At 45.5% G+C, this 23709-nt stretch overlaps 2 protein-coding genes across 2 annotated transcripts in view; one reads left to right on the forward strand and one right to left on the reverse strand.

Moving 5' to 3' along the window:
• Positions 1–23709, reverse strand: part of LOC130298199 (oocyte zinc finger protein XlCOF7.1-like) — a 177927-nt gene that overhangs the window by 132366 nt on the left and 21852 nt on the right.
• LOC130298185 (oocyte zinc finger protein XlCOF22-like) lies at positions 9519–17061 on the forward strand. Its single transcript, XM_056551095.1, has 4 exons — positions 9519–9643; positions 9727–9791; positions 9947–10427; positions 15672–17061. The coding sequence occupies exons 1-4, from the start codon at positions 9556–9558 to the stop codon at positions 16856–16858; spliced, it is 1821 nt and encodes a 606-aa protein (XP_056407070.1). The 5' UTR covers positions 9519–9555; the 3' UTR covers positions 16859–17061.

Here is a 23709-nt window from a genome sequence, read left to right on the forward strand (position 1 = left end):
AATGAGGTCATGTGACATCACTCCCAGAATCCCTCACCTCTCCAGTAAGCCGGAAGAGTATCTGTAGGGTGAGGTTTATGATCCTGTCGGCCATCTTGTTCCTGTCTCTCTCCATGGTTGATGGGTCATCCAGGAGAATTCTCTTATATAGAAGATATCAGCAGAGGATCCTGGATTGGAGAAACCTGAAGGGAAGAAGAGGAGACGATGATAAACCGCACCAGATTCTATGGAGAAATAAAACCCATTTCCTGGAGATAATCTGGGGAAACATCTGAGGAGACATTATAGTCACAATGATTTCGGATGAGTTCTCCTCTATGATGACGTCCTCGGAAATTTACCAGAAAATCTTTCAGAATCTTTGGCGGCAAAGAATCAAATACAGAAGAACAAACACCGAGAACACGAAAAGAAAGACAAGAAGGTAAACGAAAAGAAAAGAGAAGGAAAAGGGAGGATAGAGGGTGAAGGGAAACAAGGGGGGAGGAGCATAAGGCGGGAATGGACGACCAATCACATGACCCAGCAATATAGCAGAGAACACTCTGGTGTCTGGGGGCGGAGTCACCTTTATAGGGGTTCATTGTGTCACGTCACAGCCACACCCCCTCGTGATGTCACAGCCAAACCCCCTCATGATGTCACAGCCACACACCCTCATGATATCACAGCCACACCCCCTCGTGAAGTCACAGCCACACCCCCTTGTGATGTCACAGCCACACCCTCTCGTGAAGTCACAGCCACACCCCCTTGTGATGTCACAGCCACACCCCCTCATGCTGACACAGCCACACCCTCTCATGATGTCACAGCCACACCCCCTCATGATGTCACAGCCACACCCCCTCATGATGTCACAGCCACACCCCCTCGTGATGTCACAGCCACTCCCCCTCGTGATGTCACAGCCACTCCCCCTCGTGATGTCACAGCCACACACCCTCGTGACGTCACAGACACACACTCTCGTGACATTAAAGCCACACCCCCTCATGATCTCACAGCCACACCCCCTCTTGATGTCACAGCCACACCCCCTCATGATGTCACAGCCACACCCCCTCCATTCATGTCTATGGGAGGGGGCGTGTCGGCAGAGCCTGGATCCACAGAGGAGTCGGCCCAGTTCTCCATAAACCTCCTTCTACAAGATGGCGGCGGCCGGGGAGACATGTGGACACCGCGGGGAGAGAACCAGAAGGAGAAGAAGAACCTGACATATTAGAGGTAAAGACATAACAGGAATAGGGCCACAAGGACAGGAGGGCGGGGCTTCTAGCTGGGGGCCAACTGGGCGGAGCTATAGGAAATGAGAAAAGATGGCGGAATAACACAAACAGCAGCAGAAACAAGACAATATATTAACCCTTCTCTCACCAGGAGCAAAGATAAAATAATATTATAGTAAAAACACAAAAATACATAAAAATAATCCCCAAAGGAGAAATCACAGGATGAGGGGATCGGCCTCTATATAGGGGAGGGGGTGCGATTAACCCTTGTAAGGTTTTATTGTCAGTACAATGCATGGGTCATACCAGTGTGCGGGGGGAGGAATATACCATCTGTGCTGCTGGGGGGACGTAAGAGAATCCTGACAGGGAGAGAACACACATACCTGTATCTGTAGAGGAGCCGTGTACTTACAGGACCTGCGATGATGTCACCGTCATGTGATCAGTCACATGGAGGAGGAGGAGTCACATGATCAGGGGCTGCTGCTCTAGGCTCATCTGCTCAGTGTATGCAGGACTCTGCTGTCACATGACCATCATCACAGGTCCTTCAACTACAATCTCTTATGTCCTGAATTGCTCAACCCCGCCCACTAATGTCACATGATCCTCCCTACAGGTCCTTCATCCACAGTTACTTCTATACTGCTAAACTTTGCCCCCAAATGTACTGGTCACATGATTGTGACATCATCACAGGTCCTACACCTCCAGCATGTAGCAGATATAGAGCAGGTCCTGGTGGGGCAGTCACTGCCGTTGTGTTGTGTGTGGAGATCTCTCAGAGCAGCAGCCCCTGATCATGTGACTCCTCCTCCTCCATGTGACTGATCACATGATGGTGACATCATCGCAGGTCCTGTAAGCACACGGCTCCTCTACAGATACAGGTATGTGTGTGCGGTCACCATCAGATCAGGATTATTGGGGATGTTATTAACCCTTAAAGGACTAGGTCAGTGAAAAATAACATTAGTTATAGATTGCGGGTGTCCAACTGCTGGGATCCCCCGCGATCTCCTGTACGGGTCCCCATCAGTTCGCAGGAAGCCGCTGCCGAAGCACTTCCTCCCTGTATTTCTATGGGATACATGGTGGGGGCGTTTTGGCCGCCACTCCGTGCAGGGGTTGGCTCGCCCCCTTCCTGTGGACTGTCGCGGCCCTGTACAAGAGATCGCAGGGGGTCCCTACAAAACTCCTTTATGAACATGCTGCACATTTACGCTAGGGCTGGGCGGTATGACCAAATCTGCGTATCACGGTATTTTTGTAACTTTCGGCGGTTCCACGGTATATAACGGTATTTCCTCCCCCCCCCCCAAATTAATTATCAGCCCAGCGCTACGCTATTCTGCCCCCCCCCCCCAACAAAAATTAATTAGCCCAGCACTGCGCTATTCTGCCCCCCCGCCCCCCAACAAAAATTATCAGCCCAGCGCTGCCCCCATCACATGTCACCCGCTGCCCTCCTCGTGCTGTTTGTTGCGGCTGCCGGCGCTGACACAAGGTAAACAAAATAAACTCACGCATGTTCCGACGTCGGCCTTACGCTAGGGACGGGAACGTCGGACAGCCGTCAGCCTATCACCGGCCGCAGCGATGTTCCGCCTTGGCCGCTGATAGGCTGAGCCCACTGTCATGTAAGGAGCTCTGGGCGGCTTCTTACATGACAGTGGGCTCAGCATATAAGTGGCCGGTGATAGGCTGACGGCTGTCCGACGTTCCATTCACTAGGAAGCAGATGAGGCCGGTACCGGACCAACGGGAGGTGAGTTAAAGTTTATTTTGTTTACTTTTTGCAGCCCGGGCATAGGGATACCACACAGTATAGAGCAGTGGTCTTCAACCTGCCGACCTCCAGATGTTGCAAAACTACAACTCCCAGCATGCCCGGACAGCCGTCGGCAGGTTGAAGACCACTGGTATAGAGTGTCAGCGCCGGCGGCTGCAACAAACAGGAGAATGAGGAGGGCAGCGCATGCGGGTGACATATCAGTATTTACCCCGATGGGGACAGCGCTGGGCTGATAATTAATTGGGGGGCAGAACAGCGCTCGCGGGTGACTGTTGATTAGTTCCCCGATGTGGGGACAGCGCTGCGCTGGGTTCATTCATTCATTACTCTCCCGAGGGGGAGGGGCCCAACCGGTATTGCGGAATGGGTTAAAATTCATATCGTGCAGCACAAAAATGTCGGTATTTGGTATGAACCGGTATAACGCCCAGCCCTAATTTACGCCCTGCGCCCCATATGGGATTTAGAGCTTAGGAGCTATAAGCAGCCAGGACTCGCCGCTAATGATTAACCCAATAAAGGGGTACTCTGCTGCCCCAGTGTTCAGAACGATTGGAGAGGGGGTTGTGCTGGCAAAGCCCCGCCCCTCGTTCTGTCACGCCCTCTCAATGCAGATCTATGGAAGGGGCGTGTTTGTATAGTGAAGGGCTGCAGGTCACCTCCCCGCCCATCCTGTCATCTGGTTAATTTCTTCTCTGGGTATTAGCCATTTCTTCCATACAGCAATCTAAGATGGCCGCCGCTGTGGTCCCGGTGGCTGCTTCTACCTCCTTCCTTACGGCCGCACAGCCGGCACAGTGGTAACATGTGGTCTCTCCTCAGAGGCTTCTCCCTCAGCCTTCTCTGCTTGGGGCCCCTCTGTTCCATCCCCTTTGTTACCACAAACAACGTGTTCCAGATGAAAAGGATCCATAACGTGGGCACCTGGAGGGACAACATCCACATCAGGATTCAAACTCCCGACATAGTGTCGTCCCAACCCTGGAGACCAGATTGGCTTTCTGCCCGGATTCTGGACAATAATTCCCAGTGTGACGCGGATCCATTCACCTATGATCCCACCAAAGCTTTATGTGAACTAAAGTACGAAAAGCACAGGGAAGTGTCATGTGACCGTGTCACAAAAGTCTTTACACCCCTGAGGGGAGGCACAATGGTTTGTTTGTGTCTCATTGTTGTAATGTTTCTGCCATGTTTGCTCTGAGTGAAGGTCTTTACACCCCTGAGGGGAGGCACAATGGTTTGTTTGTGTCTCATTGTTGTAATGTTTCCGCCATGTTTGCTCTGAGTGAAGGTCTTTACACCCCTGAGGGGGAGGCACAATGGTTTGTTTGTGTCTCGTTGTTGTAATGTTTCCGCCATGTTTGCTCTGAGTGAAGGTCTTTACACCCCTGCGGGGAGGCACAATGGTTTGTTTGTGTCTCGTTGTTATAATGTTTCCGCCATGTTTGCTCTGAGTGAAGGTCTTTACACCCCCTGAGGGGAGGCACAATGGTTTGTTTGTGTCTCGTTGTTATAATGTTTCCGCCATGTTTGCTCTGAGTGAAGGTCTTTACACCCCCTGAAGGGAGGCACAATGGTTTGTTCGCAGTGGGATACATACAATGAAGGAATATCAGGTGTAGATGTCCTCAGTCCACTATGAGAGAAGGTGAGATGAGGTAAAGCCGCTCACAATAAGCGCATACGTATGTATATAATAGAAGGTGATAATGTGAGGAAATCCTTGGGATTAGTAGGACGCAAAAGTTCTCGATCGTGTGTGGAAATATCCCAGATGGATGATCCCTTTATCAATGATTCCAGTGCGGTGTCACCAAATCCCTTATATGTGTAACTGTTCATTGTCTGGAGTCCTGATATTTAGCGCCCTCCAGTGTTCAGGGTAAACACCTAGTTGGCATCAGGATAACTGACTATAGTTAAAATAGGATGGTAAGAGAAGGTGTGTGACATAGGACAGTGACCTCCTGACCTCCGACCATGACAGGTCACATCTACTGGATGATGAAGAGTCCTCAGACACTTTGTCCACCATTTCCCTCTTCTCACCACTCGCGGCTTCTGGTATTACCTGGATAACATGGAGGGTGGATTCCTGTCTCCATATTCTACCCATCCCCCATGACTCCGCTCCAGACTATGATGGATCCCCTGACTAGGTTTACAGCCTCCATGATTGTGACTATAATGTCTCCTCAGATGTTTCCCCAGATTATCTCCAGGAAATGGATTTTATTTCTCTATAGAATCTGGTGCGGTTTATCATCATCTCCTCTTCTTCCCTTCAGGTTTCTCCAATCCAGGATCCTCTGCTGATATCTTCTATATAAGAGAATTCTCCTGGATGACCCATCAACCATGGAGAGAGACAGGAACAAGATGGCCGACAGGATCATAAACCTCACCCTACAGATACTCTTCCGGCTAACTGGAGAGGTGAGGGATTCTGGGAGTGATGTCACATGACCTCATTCTTATCTATGTAATAACAGATGGATATGACTGTAGAGGTGAGGGATTCTGGGAGTGATGTCACATGACCTCATTCTTATCTATGTAATAACAGATGGATATGACTGGAGAGGTGAGGGATTCTGGGAATTTATGTAGTGATATTAATGTGTCTCTCCATACACAGGATTACACAGTAGTGAAGAAGTCCTCTAGTGGGCGCTGTCAGGCCTCTGTGTGTGAAGGATGGGGAGAAACCCTGAGCCCAATCCTGGGGCCCCCACCTCACTCCCTGATACATGAGGAAATGGATGAACAGAAGATCCGAGAACTCATCAACAAGATGATGGAGCTGCTGACTGGAGAGGTGACACTGCTGGGACATTATACAGTAATGGAGGGGTCTGGTGATGACTGGAGAGGTGACCCTGCTGGGACATTATACAGTAATGGAGGGGTCTGGTGATGACTGGAGAGGTGACACTGCTGGGACATTATACAGTAATGGAGGGGTCTGGTGATGACTGGAGAGGTGACACTGCTGGGACATTATACAGTAATGGAGGGGTCTGGTGATGACTGGAGAGGTGACACTGCTGGGACATTATACAGTAATGGAGGGGTCTGGTGATGACTGGAGAGGTGACACTGCTGGGACATTATACAGTAATGGAGGGGTCTGGTGATGACTGGAGAGGTGACACTGCTGGGACATTATACAGTAATGGAGGGGTCTGGTGATGACTGGAGAGGTGACACTGCTGGGACATTATACAGTAATGGAGGGGTATGGTGATGACTGGAGAGGTGACACTGCTGGGACATTATACAGTAATGGAGGGGTCTGGTGATGACTGGAGAGGTGACACTGCTGGGATATTATACAGTAATGGAGGGGTCTGGTGATGACTGGAGAGGTGACACTGCTGGGATATTATACAGTAATGGAGGGGTCTGGTGATGACTGGAGAGGTGACACTGCTGGGACATTATACAGTAATGGAGGGGTCTGGTGATGACTGGAGAGGTGACACTGCTGGGACATTATACAGTAATGGAGGGGTCTGGTGATGACTGGAGAGGTGACACTGCTGGGACATTATACAGTAATGGAGGGGTCTGGTGATGACTGGAGAGGTGACACTGCTGGGAATGCTGGGACATTATACAGTAATGGAGGGGTCTGGTGATGACTGGAGAGGTGACACTGCTGGGACATTATACAGTAATGGAGGGGTCTGGTGATGACTGGAGAGGTGACACTGCTGGGACATTATACAGTAATGGAGGGGTCTGGTGATGACTGGAGAGGTGACCCTGCTGGGACATTATACAGTAATGGAGGGGTCTGGTGATGACTGGAGAGGTGACACTGCTGGGAATGCTGGGACATTATACAGTAATGGAGGGGTCTGGTGATGACTGGAGGGGTGACCCTGCTGGGACATTATACAGTAATGGAGGGGTCTGGTGATGACTGGAGAGGTGACACTGCTGGGACATTATACAGGAATGGAGGGGTCTGGTGATGACTGGAGAGGTGACACTGCTGGGACATTATACAGTAATGGGGGGGGGGTCTGGTGATGACTGGAGAGGTGACACTGCTGGGACATTATACAGTAATGGAGGGGTCTGGTGATGACTGGAGAGGTGACACTGCTGGGACATTATACAGTAATGGAGGGGTCTGGTGATGACTGGAGAGGTGACCCTGCTGGGACATTATACAGTAATGGAGGGGTCTGGTGATGACTGGAGAGGTGACACTGCTGGGACATTATACAGTAATGGAGGGGTCTGGGGATGACTGGAGAGGTGACACTGCTGGGACATTATACAGTAATGGAGGGGTCTGGTGATGACTGGAGAGGTGACACTGCTGGGACATTATACAGTAATGGAGGGGTCTGGTGATGTCTGGAGAGGTGACACTGCTGGGACATTATACAGTAATGGAGGGGTCTGGTGATGACTGGAGAGGTGACACTGCTGGGACATTATACAGTAATGGAGGGGTCTGGTGATGACTGGAGAGGTGACACTGCTGGGAATGCTGGGACATTATACAGTAATGGAGGGGTCTGGTGATGACTGGAGAGGTGACACTGCTGGGAATGCTGGGACATTATACAGTAATGGAGGGGTCTGGTGATGACTGGAGAGGTGACACTGCTGGGACATTATACAGTAATGGAGGGGTCTAGTGATGACTGGAGAGGTGACACTGCTGGGACATTATACAGTAATGGAGGGGTCTGGGGATGACTGGAGTGGTGACACTGCTGGGACATTATACAGTAATGGAGGGGTCTGGTGATGACTGGAGAGGTGACACTGCTGGGACATTATACAGTAATGGAGGGGTCTGGTGATGACTGGAGAGGTGACACTCCTGGGACATTATACAGTAATGGAGGGGTCTGGTGATGACTGGAGAGGTGACACTGCTGGGAATGCTGGGACATTATACAGTAATGGAGGGGTCTGGTGATGACTGGAGAGGTGACCCTGCTGGGACATTATACAGTAATGGAGGGGTCTGGTGATGACTGGAGAGGTGACCCTGCTGGGACATTATACAGTAATGGAGGGGTCTGGTGATGACTGGAGAGGTGACACTGCTGGGACATTATACAGTAATGGAGGGGTCTGGTGATGACTGGAGAGGTGACACTGCTGGGACATTATACAGTAATGGAGGGGTCTGGTGATGACTGGAGAGGTGACACTGCTGGGACATTATACAGTAATGGAGGGGTCTGGTGATGACTGGAGAGGTGACCCTGCTGGGACATTATACAGTAATGGAGGGGTCTGGTGATGACTGGAGAGGTGACCCTGCTGGGACATTATACAGTAATGGAAGGGTCTCGTGATGACTGGAGAGGTGACACTGCTGGGACATTATACAGTAATGGAGGGGTCTGGTGATGACTGGAGAGGTGACACTGCTGGGACATTATACAGTAATGGAGGGGTCTGGTGATGACTGGAGAGGTGACCCTGCTGGGACATTATACAGTAATGGAGGGGTCTGGTGATGACTGGAGAGGTGACACTGCTGGGACATTATACAGGAATGGAGGGGTCTGGTGATGACTGGAGAGGTGACACTGCTGGGACATTATACAGTAATGGAGGGGTCTGGTGATGACTGGAGAGGTGACACTGCTGGGACATTATACAGTAATGGAGGGGTCTGGTGATGTCTGGAGAGGTGACACTGCTGGGACATTATACAGTAATGGAGGGGTCTGGTGATGACTGGAGAGGTGACACTGCTGGGACATTATACAGTAATGGAGGGGTCTGGTGATGACTGGAGAGGTGACACTGCTGAGACATTATACAGTAATGGAGGGGTCTGGTGATGACTGGAGAGGTGACACTGCTGGGACATTATACAGTAATGGAGGGGTCTGGTGATGACTGGAGAGGTGACCCTGCTGGGACATTATACAGTAATGGAGGGGTCTGGTGATGACTGGAGAGGTGACACTGCTGGGACATTATACAGTAATGGAGGGGTCTGGGGATGACTGGAGAGGTTACACTGCTGGGACATTATACAGTAATGGAGGGGTCTGGTGATGACTGGAGAGGTGACACTGCTGGGACATTATACAGTAATGGAGGGGTCTGGTGATGACTGGAGAGGTGACACTGCTGGGAATGCTGGGACATTATACAGTAATGGAGGGGTCTGGTGATGACTGGAGAGGTGACACTGCTGGGACATTATACAGTAATGGAGGGGTCTGGGGATGACTGGAGTGGTGACACTGCTGGGACATTATACAGTAATGGAGGGGTCTGGTGATGACTGGAGAGGTGACACTGCTGGGACATTATACAGTAATGGAGGGGTCTGGTGATGACTGGAGAGGTGACACTGCTGGGACATTATACAGTAATGGAGGGGTCTGGTGATGACTGGAGAGGTGACACTGCTGGGAATGCTGGGACATTATACAGTAACACTACTGGAGGGGTCGGGGTGATGACTGTATCATTATGTGTCAGGTTCCTATAAGGTATCAGGACGTGGCGGTCTATTTCTCCATGGAGGAGTGGGAGTATGTAGAAGGACACAAGGATCAGTACAAGGATCAGGTCATGATGGAGGATCAGCAGCCCCTCACATCACCAGGTAATAGACATGACTATATACACACGTCCTCTCATTATTTGTATGTAAAGAATGAATTCAGTCTCTGTATGTGTTCCCTACAGTCAGAACCAGTAAGAGAACAGCACCAGAGAGGTGTCCCCGTCCTCTTCTTCCACAGGATGATCAGGTAGATGGAGATATTCCCTATGATCTGTAGAAGGGCTGTGAAGCTCTTGTGGTCAGTCCCCTCACCCTCCATGTCTCCTCATCTATAACATCCCACGTGACTCTTTCTTTTGTCTGATGACTTTTATAATTTTTGTTCTACATTTTATGAATTAGGGAGAAGATCGGAAGAATATTAATGCTCTAGAGGCATATGTGAGCGGTGATGAGCAGTATAAGGAGGACATTCTTACAGAGAAAGATCTGATCTATAATAATGCTACAGACATAAAGGAAGAAGATGAGACAGATGTGAGCAGTGATGAGCAGTATAAGGAAAATATTCCTAAAGGGAAAGATCTGATCCACATTAATGCTACAGAGATAAAAGAAGAAGAGACAGATGTGGGTGGTGATGAGCAGTATAAGGAGGACATTTCCACAGAGAAAGATCTGATCTATATTAATGCTACAGATATAAAGGAAGAAGAAGCAGAGACAGATGTGAGCGGTGATGAGCAGTATAAGGAGGACATTCCTACAAGGAAAGATCTGATCTATATTAACGCTCCAGACATAATAGTAAAAGTAGAAGAAGAGACAGATGTGAGCGGTGATGAGCAGTATAAGGAGGACATTTCTACAAGTAACCACCCAGGTAAGTAGTGACCACTAAATATAGAGAAGGGTCACAGATTCTATTCAGTCACCGGCCAAAATAATTGTTTGTGTATTCTTTAAGCTCTGTGTCCTGTTAGTCTTTCCTACATTTAGCTAAAATGCAAACTAATATGAATCTAGAGAATAGTATAGAAAACAATAAGACATATACTAGATAATACAATACACAACATGGAGACATATACTAGATAACACGATACACAACATGGATACATATACCAGATAACACAATACACAACATGGAGACATATACCAGATAACACAATACACAACATGGAGACATATACCAGATAACACGATACACAACATGGAGACATATACCAGATAACACAATACACAACATGGAGACATATATACCAGATAACACAATACACAACATGGAGACATATACCAGATAATACAATACACAACATGGAGACATATATCAGATAACACAATATACAACATGGAGATATATACCAGATAACACAATATACAACATGGAGACATATACCAGATAACACAATACACAACATGGAGACATGTACCAGATAACACAATACACAACATGGAGACATATACCAGATAACACAATACACAACATGGAGACATATACCAGATAACACAATACACAACATGGAGACATATACCAGATAACACAATACACAACATGGAGACATATACCAGATAACACAATACACAACATGGAGACATATACCAGATAACACGATACACAACATGGAGACATATACCAGATAACACAACACACAACATGGAGACATATACCAGATAACACAATACACAACATGGAGACATATACCAGATAACACAATACACAACAGGGAGACATATACCAGATAACACGATACACAACATGGAGACATATACCAGATAACACAGTACACAACATGGAGACATACACCAGATAACACAATACACAACATGGAGATATATACCAGATAACACAATACACAACATGGAGACATATACCAGATAACACAATGCACAACATGGAGACATATACCAGATAACACAATACACAACATGGAGACATATACCAGATAACACGATACACAACATGGAGACATATACCAGATAACATAATACACAACATGGAGACATATACCAGATAACACAATACACAACATGGAGATATATACCAGATAACACAATACACAACATGGAGACATATACCAGATAACACGATACACAACATGGAGACATATACCAGATAACATAATACACAACATGGAGACATATACCAGATAACACAATACACAACATGGAGATATATACCAGATAACACAATGCACAACATGGAGACATATACCAGATAACACGATACACAACATGGAGACATATACCAGATAACATAATACACAACATGGAGACATATACCAGATAACACAATACACAACATGGAGACATATACCAGATAACACGATACACAACATGGAGACATATACCAGATAACACGATACACAACATGGAGACATATATACCAGATAACACAATACACAACATGGAGACATATACCAGATAACACAATATGGAGACATATACCAGATAACACAATACACAACATGGAGACATATACCAGATAACACAATACACAACATGGAGACATATACCAGATAACACAATACACAACATGGAGACATATACCAGATAACACGATACACAACATGGAGACATATACCAGATAACACAATATGGAGACATATACCAGATAACACAATACACAACATGGAGACATATACCAGATAATACGATACACAACATGGAGACATATCCCGGATAACACAATACACAACATGGAGACATATACCAGATAACACAATACACAACATGGAGACATATACCAGATAACACTATACACAACATGGAGACATATAGCAGATAACACAATACACAACATGGAGACATATACCAGATAACACAATACACAACATGGAGACATATACCAGATAATACGATACACAACATGGAGACATATACCAGATAACACAATACACAACATGGAGACATATACCAGATAACACAATACACAACATGGAGACATATACCAGATAACACGATACACAACATGGAGACATATACCAGATAATACGATACACAACATGGAGATATATACCAGATAATACAGTACACAACATGGAGACATATACCAGATAACACAATACACAACATGGAGACATATACCAGATAACACAATACACAACATGGAGACATATACCAGATAACACAATACACAACATGGAGACATATACCAGATAACACAATACACAACATGGAGACATATACCAGATAACACAATACACAACATGGAGACATATACCAGATAACACAATACACAACATGGAGACATATACCAGATAACACAATACACAACATGGAGACATATACCAGATAACACAATACACAACATGGAGACATATACCAGATAACACAATACACAACATGGAGACATATACCAGATAATACAATACACAACATGGAGATATATACCAGATAATACAGTACACAACATGGAGACATGTACCGGATAACACAATACACAACATGGAGACATGTACCAGATAACAGAAGGTGTCTTTGAAGGATGGGTTCTCTCTCTTCCTCCGCATTATTAACAAGCAGCAATACATTTCCCTGCTGGGCCCTGGCTATTTAATATGCTACAGTTCTGTTTGCCTCCTGTTGAGCTTCTTGTACCTCAACCACCAACCATGTACACTCCTGCTCAGCAGGGCTGTGGAGTCAGTAGATAAATGTTCCGACTCCGCAGGTTTTTGTACTTCCGACTCCTCTGTATTAATATGCGAATGTATTTTATACACTCCAGGAAGGAAAGAAAGGCGACAGACATGTCATTACCACAGGACTCCTGGCTGGGAAGCCAACAGTCTACTGTATTGAACAGTTTAAGCAAAAGACAAACACAATGAAAACAACAAAGTTTTTTATTTTTATTTTTTTTATTAATTTAATCAAGTGGCTGGATAGTAGCAGTCGGCATAAACATCAGGAACAAGAACTTTACTAGTTCAAAAATACAAACCTCATTATTTGGTTGTTTTAGAACAAAAACAAAGCTTCTCTATATGAACCAAAAACAAGATCTGTAAAACCTAGAAATGGTTTATATTAATCTTGAAATGTAGTTATAGGCTTAAAGGGGTACTCCGCCCCTAGACATCTTATCCCCTATCCAAAGGATAGGGGATAAGATGTCAGATCGCCGCGGTCCCGCTGCTGGGGACCCCGGGGATCGCTGCTGCGGCACTCATTAACCTCTTGACAAAGCTGCGTCCAGCAGCGAAACATGTTGAGGGGGGCTGAGCTTTGATTTTAAATATCAGTGTTAGCTCCTATATTGGTTGTACACGCTGCAGGTGTGCACCGATCATAAATACGGAGAGTGCTATATAGCAGCTATTACCTTAGGAGCGGAAAAACACTGTATCTTTTAAATTAATGTGTGCTTAATTAAGATTTAATATTCTACAGTGAATACAACCTAAGGATTATGTATAAAAGTCCTCTAAGGGGAATAAAAAACAAAAAATGTATTTACTATTGTGTAAAAGCCCCTCCCCTAATAAACAGTAATATCACCCTTCTATTTCCATTTTACAAAAAAAATTATAATAATAATAAACATATGTGGTATTCCCAAATAAGGAATTGTCCAAACTATTAAAATCTAATATTTTGATGCCCTAGAGTCAACAGCCTAATCTTAAAAAAAAGCCAAATGCCAAAAATGCAGATTTTTGCTCACATCATATATTAAAAAAAAAAGGAAAATACATTTGAAACTCCCATCAATAGAGCACAGATGTAATGAATCAATACAGTACACATTTACTGCATTCATCTGTATAAGTAATAGAATGATTGCTTATACAAGTCCCATACGAGGACTAAAAATGTAAATAAACCCCCTCGAATAATAAAAATGTACATTTTTTTGGTGTAAAAATGTAAAGTTGTAATTAAAAAAATTGTTGTAATTGTTGTTAGGACTAAAGTGTAATGAAATATATCATTGTGATCGTACTGAGCTGATGAATAATGTTACCACACAGTTAATGTAGGTGTCATTACAATGCAAGATCGGTCTTACAAAAACAAGCTCCCAAACGGCTCTGTACATGGGAAAATAAGAGTTATGGCTCTTAGAAGAGGAGGAAAAAAGAAAATTCAAAAGTTAAAATTTCCTGGGTTATTAACCCCTTAACGATGCAGGACGTAAATGTACGTCCTGGTGATGTGGTACTTAACGCACCAGGACGTACATTTACGTTCTGAGCATAACCCCGGGCATCAGAGCGATGCCGGCATCATGCACGGCAGGTCCCGGCTGTGGATCGCAGCCAGGGACCCGCCGGTAATAGCAGACACCCGCGATCCAGCGGATGTCCGCCATTAACCCCTCAGATGCCGTGATCAATACAGATCACGGCATCTGCAGCATCGTGATCACTTAACAGGATGATCGGATCGCCTGCAGCGCTGCCGCGGCGATCGGATCATCCTGCACGGCAGACAGAGGTCCCCTCACCTGACTCCGCTGTCTTTTGGGAGTCTTCTGCTCTGATCTGCCTTCCCGCAGACCAGAGCAGAAGATGACCGATAACCCTGATCAGTGCTATGTCCTATACAGAGCACTGAACAGGATTAGCAATCGAATGGTTGCTATAAATAGTCCCCTATTCCGCTTATACGGAAAAATGAAAAAGTTATAGGTCTTCAAAATGGGGGGATTTTAAACGTACTAATTTGGTTAAAAAGTTTGCGATTTTTTATTTTTTTTAAGCGCAACAGTAATAGAAAAGTATATAATCATGGGTATCATTTTAATCGTATTGACCCAGAGAATAAAGAACACATGTCATTTTTAACATAAATTGTACGGCGTGAAAACAAAACCTTCCAAAATTAGCAAAACTGCGGTTTTCTTTTAAATTTCCCCACACAAATAGTATTTTTTTTGGTTGCGCCATACATTTTATGGTAAAGCGAGTGATGGCATTACAACGGACAACTGGTCCCGCAAAAAACAAGTCCTCATACTAGTCTGTGGATGAAAATATAAAAGAGTTATGATTTTTTGAAGGGGAGGAGGAAAAAACGAAAGCATAAAAATAAAATTGTCTGAGTCCTTAAGGTCCAAATGGGCTGAGTCCTTAAGGGGTTAAAGGGTTAATACTGATAAAATCTGTTTTATTCTTGGCAGATAATTGTACCTGGAGATCAGAGGAGAATCTTATATCTTCAGATTATAAAGCAGATGATGATATCACACAAGATACATATGAAGAACATTCCATTATCCCAGATACACCCTCAGCCCTTCACAGCCAAGATCTGTCATCTCATCCTTATATACAGGTCCTGTCTTCTCAGTCATCACAGGATGTTCAGCAAAATAAAAGTCACAAAAGGAATGATGGACATCAACGAGCTCATACAGGAAAGAAACCATATTCATGCTCAGAATGTGGGAAATGTTTTACATTTAAATCAGTTCTTGTTGTACATCAAAGAACTCACACAGGAGAGAAGCCATTTTCATGTTCAGAATGTGAAAAATGTTTTAATCGGAAATCACATCTTGTTCAACATCAAAGAACTCACACAGGGGAGAAAACATTTTCATGTTCAGAATGTGGAAAATGTTGTACTCAGAAATCAGATCTTATAAAACATCAAAGAACTCACACAGGGGAGAAGCCATTTTCATGTGTAGAATGTGATAAATGTTTTATTAAGAAATCATATCTTTTTGTACATCAAAGAACTCATACAGGAGAGAAGCCATTTTCATGTTCAGAATGTGAAAAAAGTTTTAATCGGAAATCACACCTTGTTCAACATCAAAGAACTCACACAGGGGAACAAACATTTTCATGTTCAGAATGTGAAAAATGTTATACTCAGAAATCAGCTCTTATAAAACATCAAAGAACTCACACAGGGGAGAAGCCATTTTCATGTTCAGAATGTGGGAAATGTTTTACTCAGCAATCAAATCTTGTTAATCATGAGCGAATTCACACAGGAGAGAAGCCATTTTCATGTGTAGAATGTGAGAAATGTTTTACTAAGAAATCATATCTTGTTGTACATCAAAGAACTCACACAGGAGTGAAGCCATTTTCCTGTTCAGAATGTGGAAAATGTTTTGCTCAGAAATCAGATCTTGTTAAACATCAAAGAACTCACACAGGGGTGAAGCCCTTTTCATGTGCAGAATGTGGGAAATGTTTTACTGATCAAACAAGTCTTATTCAACATCAAAGAACTCACACAGGAGAGAAGCCATTTGTATGTGTAGAATGTGAGAAATGTTTTACTTGTCAATCAAATCTTCTTAAACATCAGAAAACTCACACAGGGGAGAAGCCATATTCATGCTCATAATGTGGGAAATGTTTTATTTAGAAATCAACACCTATTAGACATCTAAGAATTCCTACAGGAGAGAAGCCAATTCAGAGCAATAAATGATGCAGATAACACATCTATATATTCACCATGTACATAGGATATCTGACATTTATACATATATCATATACTGCATCTCCAAACTTGTTACCAATTGTTAATAAAAGTTTTCTATTAGGACGTAGTCACCGATCCAGCGATGTCATCACTAGAGTTTACATGGTAGGAGAAGAGTGTGATATATGGTCAGGGGTGAGGAAATTTAAAAAAAAAAATCTACTTGTCCACGGGACTAAAATGGAGCAAAATCTACTTGTCCCTCCTGAGGATCCACTTGTCCGGGCAATTTTCGTTTTTACCCTCTCGTTCTTTCCTCCTCACCCGATAATAACCATAACTACCTACTATATCATTAGATTCCTCATACAGATCAACCCTATTGATCTGTGTGCTCTGTGATCCATTGATAGAGCCTGGTCCAGCCAGGATCTGTCAATGACAGAGCCACAGACACCAGGGAAGTAGAGGTAAGCCCTCCGACTACCTTTACAGTGGATTGTGCTGTGGGTGGCGATTCACTCTACTAGCCCACCAGGGAGCATTCACATGTCCCTTTGGATGCCGCTGTCAGCTTTGACAGCGGCAATCTAAATGGTTAATAGCAATAGCCAGCCACGGCGATCGCCACATGCTCGCTATTAGCGGTGGCCCCCAGCTACTGAAATCAGTCGGGGGCTGCAGAGTATGGAACAGGCTCCAGTCCGGATGCTGCTCCATACAGACTGCTGAGTGCCGCCGCGCTTGTCAGGTCTGGCCCTGCTTGCCTGAAGCTGGGCTAAGGGCCTGAAAATTTCACCTTCCCGGCATCCGGAACTGCATGTCCCAGGCGTCAGGCGATAGGAATTCCACATCCCTGTATGGTTGTGATATTCACTGCTCCTCATGGAGAAGACCCAACAGGCATAATCCATGGGGAGCTGCTACTGGAGACCCAAACACCTCACAGAGAAGGGACTTATTCCAGTGATGAAGAATTCCAGGACATGACCAGATTAGAGACAGAAAATCACTTCTATCTTCTGGCTTCTAGGACATTCTGATCATATAGGTGTTAGATTAGTCGGGTCTCCTACTCTACACAGGGTCCTTCCTTAGGTTATAGAGGGAAGAACAAGTTGTATTCGGCCGAAGTGCGGAGAAGAATTAACCAGGTGGCTCTATGGTTGGTTCCCAGCTCTCTGAGGGGCTGAAGCCTCTGACATTTATCAGTAGCTGAGCACCGGGTGTTGTCCGGTTTTCCCTACCTAATCCTTGTGGGGGAGGAAAAGCAAAAGAGGAAGCTCTTATCCTCATATCCCGTCTCAATATACTCTCCTCATATCACAAACTCATATCCTTATCCATCCCCTCATATTCCATCCTCATATCCTGACCCCATATCCTGACCTCGAATCCCGTCCTCATATCCTGACCTCATATCCCGTCCTCATATCTCGTCACCATATCCCGACCTCATATCCAGCCCTCAGGTGGGGCTTAGTTGTGATGAAGAGATTGGGGGTGTGGCTTTGTGGAAATGGGCGTGACTTGCAAGCTCATATCCCATCCTAATATCCCGTCCCCGTATGTTGACCTTGTATGCTGTTCTCATATCCCGCCCTCAGGTGGGGCTAAGTTGTGATGAAGAGATGGGGGGCGTGGCTTTGTGGGAATGAACGTGACTTGCAAGCTGGGCTGATGCACAAAAAAGGGTAGAAAATAAAAGGGGTGTGGCTTACATTGTTGGTGTGGCTTTGTTAGATGTGGTGGGGAATGCTGGAGGGGTGTGGCTTGTAAGCTGGACTGACACACTCACCAGGAGATGCAGGGCGCAGAGGAGATACTTGCATGGGACTTGAGACTAAAAACCCATTGAGATATATATGATGGGAATATTCCACCCGATACTCGTCCAAGACAGTGGTCTCAAAGTGTGGCCCTCCAGATGTTGCTAAACTTCAACTCCGGGTATGCTGGGAGTTATAGTTTTGCAGTAGCTAGAGGCACCCTGGTTGGGAAACAATAGTCTAAACTGTGACACAAAAAAAAAAAAAATAGTATTCAAATCCTGAAGGTTCCGTGGGCCTCTTCTATGAATCATGATCTTCAGTTCTTTCCTGTAGATTTTCAATGGAATATAAGTCAGGTGCTTGGCTGGTGGTTGAAGGTTTAAAACATCTGGAGGGCCACACTTTGAGACCACTGATGTAAGAAGACGGCAAAGAGACCAAAGAACAAAGAGACGACACATCGCGGTTATAGTGAGAACGATCTGTTTATTATAAAGAAGTTGGATCTTCTATAGGAAGAATTTTGCAGAGGCCTTGTTAAAAATAAAACAAGCAATCTGGTTGCTATGGGCAACTGGCCGACTTTTCCTTTGGACAGGTCATGATAAAACTCCCCCTATAGCGGATAATCCTCGGTTCATGGAAAGGACTTGTTGGACGTCATTTGTTCACCTGAAGCTCATGGCGCCTCATGGCGCCTGGAACAACATGGCCGACTTTTCATTCTGAATCCGATATTGTTTTTTCGTGACATATTCTACTTTATGTTAGTGGTACAATTTTGTCGATACTTGCATCATTTCTTTGTGAAAAATTCCAAAATTTGATGAAAAAATTGAAAATTTTGCATTTTTTTATTTTGAAGCTCTTTATAAGTGAAATGGATATTCCAAATAAATTATATATTGATTCACATAAACACTATGTCTACTTTATGTTTGCATCATAAAGTTTACATGTTTTTACTTTTGGAAGACATCAGAGGGCTTCAAAGTGCAGCATTAATTTTCCAATTTTTCACAACATTTTCTAAATCAGAATTTTTCATGGACCAGTTCAGTTTTGAAGTGGATTTGAAGGGCCTTCATATTAGAAATACCCCATAAATGACCCCATTATAAAAACTGCACCCCTCAAAGTATCCAAAATGACATTCAGTAAGTGTGTTAACCCTTTAGGTGAATTTTTTCAAGGAGTAATAGGAGAAAAAGCCCCCCAAAATTTGTAACCCAATTTCTCTCGAGTAAGGAAATACCTCATTTGTGGATGTCAAGTGTTTGGCGGGCGCAGTAGAGGGCTCAGAAGCGAAGGAGCAACAATGGGATTTTGGAGAGTGAATTTTTTCGGGGGCATGTCGCATTTAGGAAGCCCCTATAGTGCCAGAACAGCAAAAAAAAAACACATGGCATACCATTTTGGAAACTACACCCCTCAAGGCACGTAACAAGGGGTATAGTGAGCCTTAACACCCCACAGGTGTTTGACGACTTTTCGTTAAAGTCGGATGTGTAAATGAAAAAAAAAAAATTTCACTAAAGTGCATTTTTCCCCCCAAATTTACCATTTTTACAAAGGGTAATGGGAGAAAATGCCCCCCAAAATTTGTAACCCCATCTTTTTTATGGAAATACCCCATGGAAATACCCCATGTTAGGACGTAAAATGCTCTGCGGGCGAACTACAATGCTCATAAGAGAAGGAGTCACATTTGGCTTATGGAAAGCAAATTTAGCTGAAATGGTTTTTGGGGGCCATGTCGCATTTAGGAAGCCCCTATGGTGCCAGAACAGCAAAAAGAAAAAAAAACACATGGCATACTGTTTTGGAAACTACACCCCTTAACTCCTTGGGGACGAAGGGCGTATCCATACGCCCTCGCGTCCCGTCACTTAAGGACGGAGGGCGTATCCATACGCCCTCCGTATTACCGTTCACCGCAGCTCGCCGGCCGGTGATCGGACCGGGATGACTGCTGATATCTATCAGCAGGCATCCCATGGCAATGCCTAGGGAGGTCCTGAGACCCCCCAATGTCGGCGATCGCGGCAAATCGCTGGTCAATTCAGACCAGCGATTTGCCCGCGATCCGGGCCATTCGGGTCACTGGTGACCAGATCGCTCGGAAAATAAGAATGATCGGAGCTGACAGAGACAGCGCCGACCATCCTAAAGGATAGGAGCGAGGTGGCAGTGTTGCCACCCCCTCCTATCCCCTGCCATTGGTTGAGTTAGAGTTCATTTCCCCCACTCTGCCCACCGATCAGAAGTCGGGGCAGAGCAGGGGGAACATGGGCGGCGAGGGGGGAGCGTGGCCCGACTTACCCAAACCGGCGGAGTCGGCATCCCGGAGCAGCGGCGGCAGCAGGAGGAGCGGCGGCTGGAAAGTGTGGAGAAGGCTGCAGTGAAGATCGCGGTAAGTGAACTTCTCTGTGGCCTTCTAAAAGCTGCAAAACTACAACTCCCAGCATGCCCAGACAGCCAAAGGCTGTCTGGGCATGCTGGGAGTTGTAGTTTTGCAACATCTGGAGGGTCACAGTTTGGAGACCACTGTGCAGTGGTCTCTAAACTGTGGTCCTCCAGATGTTGCAAATCTACAACTTTCAGCATGCACTGACTGTCTGGGCATGCTGGGAGTTGTAGTTTTGCAACATCTGAAGTGGCACACGGTGGTCTCTAAACTGTAGCCCTCCAGATGTTGCAAAACTACAATTCCCAGCATGGCCAGACAGTCAGGGATGCTGGGCATGTAGTTCTGCAATATCTGGCCTTTCATATCTTGCAGAACTACAACTCCCAGCATGCCTGGACAGTCTGGTCATGCTTGGAGTTGTAGTTTTGCAACATCTGGAGGGCTACAGTTTGGAGACCACTACTTAGCGGTCTCCAAACTGTTCTTCCCCAGTTGTTGCATACCTACAACTCCTATTATGCCCAGACTGTCCAGGCATGCTGGGAGTTGTAGTTCTGCAACATCTGAAGGGCCAGATATTGCAGAGCTACATGCCCAGCATCCCTGACTGTCTGGTCATGCTGGGAATTGTAGTTTTGCAACAGCTGTAGGCACACTGGTTGCGAAACACTGAGTTAGAGTCTGTTCCCTAACTCAGTGATTCCAACCCGTGTGCCTCCAGCTGTTGCAAAACTACAACTCCCAGAATGCACTGACAGACCGTACATGCTGGGAGTTGTAGTTTTGCAACAGCTGGAGGCACATTGGTTGGAATCACTGAGCTAGAGTCTGTTTTCTTACTCAGTGGTTCCTCACCAGTGTGCCTACAGCTGTTGTAAAACTACAACTCCCAGCATGTACGGTCTGTCAGTGCATTCTGGGAGTTGTCATTTTGCCACAGCTGAAGGTTTGGGGTGCCCCCCCCCCCATCCCCCATGTGAATGTACAGGGTACAGGGTACATTCACACGGACTGGTTTACAGTAGGTTTCCTTCTACAAGTTTGAGCTGCAGCTAATTTTCCGCCGCAGCTCAAACTCCCCCACGGAAAACTTACTTTGAATCCCCGCCTGTGTGAATGTACCTTAAAATCACTACACTACACTAACAAATAATAAAAAGTAAAACACTACATATACATACACCCTTACACGTACCCTCCCCCCAATAAAAACTAAAAACGTCTCATACGGCAGTGTTTCCTAAACAGAGCCTCCAGCTGTTGCAAAACCACAACTCCCAGTATTGCCGGACAGCCATAGACTGTGCTGGCAGGCTGGGAGTCTTGCAACAGCTGGAGGCACCCTGTTTGGGAAACACTGCTGTAGGGTTTTACTGTAGGTAACCGGGTCCGCCCCTATTGCAAATTCCTTATTCAGGCCTCAAATGCGCATGGCGCTCCAGTGGTCACGGAGTTTAAGTACTTGGGATCTTTATCCATAGAGACCCAGCTAGTGACCTATCGTCTAACATCCTCTCATTGATCCCATATGTCAAATCCAAATTTGGAGTTTGGGCTACGTTACCGCTATCTGTTACTGGGCGTGTTAATCTTATTAAACTCATTATCCTCCCTAAGTGCCTGTATATGTTGGAACACGCTTCTGGGCCTGTCCCTAAATATTTTTTTGACTCCCTTCTCTCTCTCCTGTCCCCTTATATTTGGGGCCCAAATAGACGCAAAATTTGACTTTCTACTTTGCAACGTCCTAAATTAGCGGCAGGTATGTCATTACCCGACTTCTACCTTTACTATTTGGCGGACCAGCTGCGTTATCTCAGGCAGTGGGTGGGAGAGGATGTTGGAACGGGTCCGGAGCGATCCTTAACTAGCTTTGTCCCGTTCTTGACCCCGAGACTTCTACTGGAGAGTCCCACCCTTGGCGGGCGTGCTTACCTACCCCTCCATAAACTGGCGATCAAGGTTTGGCATGCTGCTAAGGTGCTCTATGGTTATACTGGAGTGCCATTGGATCTCCCGATGTGGGACAACCCCTATCTCCCACACATTACTGTCTCTCTGGACCCACCCTTTTGGAGGGGACTGGGGATTCTTACTTTAGACCATGTGTACCGTGACAATGTACTGTGCTCCTTTGATCAGTTACAATCCACCTATGCTTTGCCCAGGCACTGTTTTTTCAGGTATTTACAGTTGCGCCATGCGCTTAATGCTCAATTCCCTGTAGGTAGCGCCCCTATCTCAGCCTTTCCTCTAATAGGTGTGCTGCGATCTCAGGGTCCTAGGGGGCTGGTGTCCATCCTGTATACACACCTTATTCAGGCCAAGATTTCCGGATCCCAGTTGCCGGCAGTCCGGCATTGGGAGTCTCACATCCCCAATGTGTCTGCAGAGATCTGGGAGGAAATATTTTATACGCATATGCTGGTGTCCCCAGTGGCTAATAATAAATTGATTCAATTGAATGTCATTCATTACAGCTATGTTACCCCTCTCAGACTGTTTAGAATGGGTCGTTCAGACTCTGATGCCTGTCACCGCTGTGGTGATGCCGGAGCGGACTTTTGGCATCTTATTTGGGCTTGTCC

This window comes from Hyla sarda (assembly GCF_029499605.1).
Source record: "Hyla sarda isolate aHylSar1 chromosome 1 unlocalized genomic scaffold, aHylSar1.hap1 SUPER_1_unloc_4, whole genome shotgun sequence".
Taxonomy (NCBI): domain Eukaryota; kingdom Metazoa; phylum Chordata; class Amphibia; order Anura; family Hylidae; genus Hyla; species Hyla sarda.